Source organism: Echinops telfairi, unplaced genomic scaffold, assembly GCF_000313985.2.
Source record: "Echinops telfairi isolate 266 unplaced genomic scaffold, ASM31398v2 ScPeMD7_5592;HRSCAF=6446, whole genome shotgun sequence".
Taxonomy (NCBI): Eukaryota; Metazoa; Chordata; class Mammalia; order Afrosoricida; family Tenrecidae; genus Echinops; species Echinops telfairi.
The window spans coordinates 20,051,261-20,056,701 of NW_022109491.1; the positions used below are offsets into that span (position 1 = coordinate 20,051,261).

The 5,441-nt window shown below is 44.7% G+C and overlaps 1 protein-coding gene across 1 annotated transcript in view; it reads left to right on the forward strand.

Moving 5' to 3' along the window:
- The window catches only part of MROH8 (maestro heat like repeat family member 8), a 39,224-nt gene that overhangs the window by 20,748 nt on the left and 13,035 nt on the right, over positions 1-5,441 (forward strand). The window contains exons 6-8 of the mRNA XM_045295510.1: positions 1,386-1,530; positions 2,135-2,230; positions 2,426-2,530. Of these exons, the coding sequence (XP_045151445.1) occupies positions 1,386-1,530; positions 2,135-2,230; positions 2,426-2,530 (346 nt within the window). The remainder of the gene's footprint in view (positions 1-1,385; positions 1,531-2,134; positions 2,231-2,425; positions 2,531-5,441) is intronic.

Consider the following 5,441-nt stretch of genomic DNA (forward strand, 5'->3'; position numbering starts at 1 on the left):
TTTAGACAGACCTACAGAGATAATAACATGCACAAAAACAAGACAAAGCAAAACCAAGCAACAATATACAACAAAACAACAACAACAAACCAATGACAACAAAACAAAACACAAGAAAGAAAAGCTTGTAGTTAGTTCAAGGACTATTTGTTGGCCTTTAGGAGTATTTTCCAGTCCAGTCTGTTGGGGCACCATGCCCTGGCCCTGGGGACCTCGCTGCTCCATTCCTTGCTGGTCTGTTGCACCCCTTTAGTGTTTTGTCTCGGTGTGGCGGGATCAGATCGGGCTCAATTCCCACACTGTATCTCTGGTGTTATCCCCTGTAGGGCTATGGGTCAGTGAGGGACGTCATGTCTCATAGTGGGGCCGGCCATGTGGTCCTGTGTATGGACTGGCTGCTCTACTCAGCAACATTGTCCTCAAGGCCTGGTGGGCCATGATGTGCTCCACTCTCTCCTCCTCCCCCTTCATCTGTTCCCGTGTGCTCCCATCAGATATGTTCCTCTCCCGGAGCTGCAGATTCAGTGCCATCCTTTGAAATAAATTCTTCTAGGGGGAGGGGCAGGTGTCCATGTAGTAGTTGGGATTGGGGCCAGCCCCTCAGCAATTTGGTTTGCCATTCCACAGTACATACATGCAATCCACTGATATTGATTGCAGTCCTCACCATGTAACAATACTCTTCCCACTTCCGCCTTGTGTCTCTTTTCTATCCCTTCCTGCCTTCGGAGCTTTACCCCGGGGGAAATGCTGCCCTTTGGGTCATACCTTCCTGGGGTTAGCCTATAGGCCTATGTATTATTTGGCTGAGAGTTGAGACATGGGAGCAAGTCTGAAAGACTTTATTGCAACCATTTTGGAGTTCAGTTTTGTCCCAAGTACATTCAATAGAAAATTAATCCCACATATGCTTCATGATGTTATTATTCCACCCTCAAAGAATTTTAGAAAGAGCTGCCTACTTTTCACCTCTCTTGAAAATCCATGCTGCACATTAACCAATTAAAAGGTCCTTAGAAGTCCTGTAGGTAAAGTCTTCTAAGCTTGGTTCAACCCGTTATTCCCCAACTTGATCAAACACTGACAAATAGTGGCTGGCTTGATTAGACTGTAGTAAGCTTCCCTCTGCAGTTGAACTGGAAGAGAGGCTGGAAGGGTACCGCTCCAGGCACTTCTTGTGGGAGAAATGGGGTGGAAAAAATTCTTTCTCAAATCTTTTGTGAGCTTTGTCCAAACAGACTAAGAAGCCAGGCCATTTGTCTATTCCTTCAGAACGATACACCAAGTGGCCTAGCCTGCCCTTTGGGGTTACCTGGATCCCTGCTTGTCACACTCAAATCAAATTCTTCTCCAACCGTGCAGTCCCCAAACGGTCTTTCTTTCAGTTACCAAGAGGTCCATTTTCTACTTGGCTCTGAAGATCGAGTTGACTTGTTCAGCTTCATCATCAAAAGGGTCATTACTCTGCCTCCTGAGGAGAACTTTGCCCAGATGGAGGAAACCAGGTCCATTGGGTCCAACAACTCAGAGGTAATTTGTGTTTTGCTTTAGTAACTTGCCATCCACAGGGTCAGTTGACCTTGGCCTCTTGAGGGTACCTTTGATTTTTTTTGGAATGAGCCCAAAGCCATTTAAACCAAGTCTGGTGAATAAAATAGTAAAATTACACTGTATCTTTTTTTTTTTTCCTTTTTGTCTTCGTTTTTCCTTCATCCCCTTTTCCTTTCTTTTTGGATTTAAAATAAGGTGAGATGATTTATTCATGTATTCATCGAATAAAGACTTGTTAAAGGCCATTATGTGCCAAGTGTTATGAAAATACAATAGGAAATCAGCAGTAAAGAGGTAATATGTGCTATGAAAATAAAAGCAGGAAAGAGGAGGGCAAAGAACACCATATTGAGGTGACACCATTATGGGGTGGTCAGGGGAGGTCTTCCTGATGGAGAGCGGGCACAACTATCTGGAGGGGAAAGGCTAATGTCCCAATAGTGTTTGGTGGCCCCATTAGGAATGAGAATGTGCTCAGTTTCACTTCGTGCCATGGGCTGACTTCCAGATGGTTAGAGTCCACAGCAGCCACAGCGCTTGGGGAGCTGCAGGTGGGGACGCAGCTTTGCCCTTGTCTCCGCAGTGTCTCTACAGGCAGACGTTCCAGGCGTTCTTGGAGATGCTCCAGAGTTTGGTGATCAAAGACCCCCACTTGGAAAATCTTCATGTGATCTTCGAGGTACACAGACTGTGGGGGGAGGGTGGGAAAGTATTCCTGTTGACCCGTGACGTGGAGGAAGGCAGCAGGGAAGATTCCATTGTAGGAGCAGCATGACCGTCATGAAGAGTGACAGCCCAGGATGAGCAAGACCAAAGAAAGCAATCTGCTCCAATGGTCTCTACAAACCATTTAACCTCCCTCCCTTCTTCCTAGCTGATGGAGTCCTGGCTACAGTCCGTCAAGGACCACGAGCGGAGGCGGGCCACCGTCAGCATGGCACAAGTTCTGAAGTGCTTATCCAGACATCTCGGCTTGAAGGTAAACAGCCCTTTAGGTACCGAAGAAGAAAGACCTGTCCAAAGACATCCAATCATTGCCTGCTTCCCTTCCCGTTTTGACCCCCCAAACTGGCATATCTATCCCGTGTCCTCATGTTTCTGATCATCGCAGTTCACATCGTTAGCATATATATCCGCCCTTCTCCTGAATCATTAGTAACTTGAGGCCAATGGCCAAGTTTACTAATCTTGGCATCTCTAATGCGTAGCCCAACAGATACAACATAATAGCTGCTGCAATGGCGCCCAACTCCAAATCGTAGAGACACAGTATAGCGCTGCCATCTGGTTGATTCAACTCTCAGTGGCCGTTCAGAACAGGGCAGAGCTGCCCTGACGGGTATCTGGGGCTACAAAAAGCGTCATCTTTCTCTCTTGAAGAGGCTTATTGGTTCAAATTGCTAACCCTTGCGGTTAGCAAACCAGTTCGTAACCCACTATGCCACCAGGGCTCCTGGCAACATCGTAATAGTGAATGTTTCTTAATGAATAGATGGATGTAAGCTGAAAATATCTAAGGGCTTAAAGTGACCTAGCCTTTGGGCAGTATTGCATTTGAAGAAAAAAAGTCCAGCAAGCAAGTTTAATTAAACCAGTTTACATAATTCACAGCATCTCTGGGAGAATACAACTCTTGCATTATGGTACTTCTTTGTAAAATCCTCTCATCGAATCTCTCTTGCTCTCTTCTCTCACTCCTTAGTGTTTCTGAGTCCTCTCATCACTCCTAACAATGAATTCTCCAGTACTAAGATTTTCCTCCCTTGGTCCACTTCTTTTCTCATCTGTGGATCCCCTCTCCCCCCTCCCTGAGTAGAACCTCCAGACACTAGCGCAGGGGTTCTCAACCTGTGGGTCGCAACCCCTTCAGAGGGTCAAACAACCCTTTCACAGGGGTCACCTAAGACCATCAGAAAACACATAAATATTTCACAATATATAGTTACATATTGATTTGTGATTAATCACTATGCTTTAATTATGTTTAATGATGTTCAATTTGTAACAATGAAAATGCATCCTGTATATCAGATATTACGATTCATAACAGTAGCAAAATCACAGTTATGAAGTAGCAGTGAAAATAATGTGATGGTTGGGGGTCACCACCGCATGAGGAACCGTGTGAAAGGGTCGCGGATCTAGGAAGGTTGAGAACCCCTGTGCTAGAGCTTCTCCTAGTCCCCATTCTGCATAATAAGGCCCTGCTATTTGGAAGAAAACAAGGAGCTATGGTGGTATAGTGGTTATGCACTGGACTGCTAACCACAAAGCAGTTTGAAACCACCAGCCATTCAAAACCACCAGTCACTCTCTGGGAGAAAGACAAAGCTTTCTACTCCTGTAAAGAATTGCAGTCTCAGAAACTCACAACAGGATATTGTTCTGTCTCTTACATTCCTCAACTTCTAATTTTGGCTGAAGATTAAAGAAGACAAGGGCTTCATATGACCCACCTCTCTGCCTCTTCCTTAGCATTTTCTTTTCTAAGGAGAACTGCTAATGCAAATACTCTTAACCTGGGTACGTACCACTGCAGTCTGTGAACATGTTGAAGTTTGTGTGGTGTGATCTGCTGCATTTTTCTGAAGACTGTCTGTAGCTTTTTAAAAATCAACTTTTTCGAGGTGTAATTGATATATAGTCAAATTGGTCTAATTTCAGTGTACATTTCAATGCATTTTGACTATTTTCATAATCTGAAAGGAACCTAAAGAGATGAGTGGAAAAAAAAAAAGAGAGAGTGTTAGAGAAGACTCAGTGACCAGACTAGCAGCATAATTCTCTGCTGTAAAAATGGCATGACAGGAGCTTCTGACCTCCTTTACCGTCACGAGGGAGGGAGGGAAAATTACCACCAGCAACAGCGGACTAAGGCCGATTCTATGAGGCAGAGGTCAGACATGACCCCTCTCTTCAACCTTTTAACCCATCTGGCACTAATCGTTTGTCTCACAGCACTCTTCCCTTCTGGGTGTCATCACTCATTGCAATGGGCACACAGAACTCACAGACAATCCTCAGGATTATGAGCTTTCTTAGGGAAATAACGGTACAATTCAGGATCAGAAAAATACAGTTTGTTCATCTGAAAAGCCTCTTTCCAGCTTGGCATCTTGGGCCAACACCAATTCTTCCCTGCTTGGACAAGTGCTACAAAGCTTTTTAGCCCTGCCAGTACGTGCCTGGGAAGTGGGGGCTCCCGACTTTGCCAGCAAGCTTCTTGCCTGAAACTGCTCAGCTCCGTGGATTGGGAAGCCCGCTGCTCAGTCTCCTGCCAGTCTTCTGGTTCTGTCCCCTCTGTGCCAAGTTCCTCTGTGACTGCTGTTGGTCTTCTCTCACCATGTTGGTGCGACAACGCTCTGTATCCTGGATCTAGGAGGTTCTTAGTAAAGGGACCCCAGGTCTAAAGAACATGCTCTGTTTCCGCTGACTCTTTTTGGTTGTAGTCGGGCTCCTTCCTTTCCACTTCTGGGATGGCTCCTTTTACGCCTAGTTAGTAGGCTGGCACAACTGACCAGTTCACTCATTGGTGTCCCGTCTTCTTGGTCCCATTCAACAAGTAACTTATTGCCATTAGTAGAGAGCCATCCTATCCCTTTGGTCAGCCACAAGCAGTCCCACCCAACAGTGGAAGTCAGAAGATTATCATAAGAAAATACATAAAAGTGATCTATCACTTTTTAATACTATTATAAAATAATATAAAAATGTGCGCATTATATAAAAATGTATTTTTTTAAGTACAAGAAAGAAAAACCATTAACTTGTTACCATCCAGAGAAAGGCACTGTCGATATTTTTATTTAGTTCAAGGGTTTTTTGTTTTGTTTTGTGGTTCATGAGTATGTTGAGGTAGGAACTTCTGCTTGAATCTCTTTCAATATTCG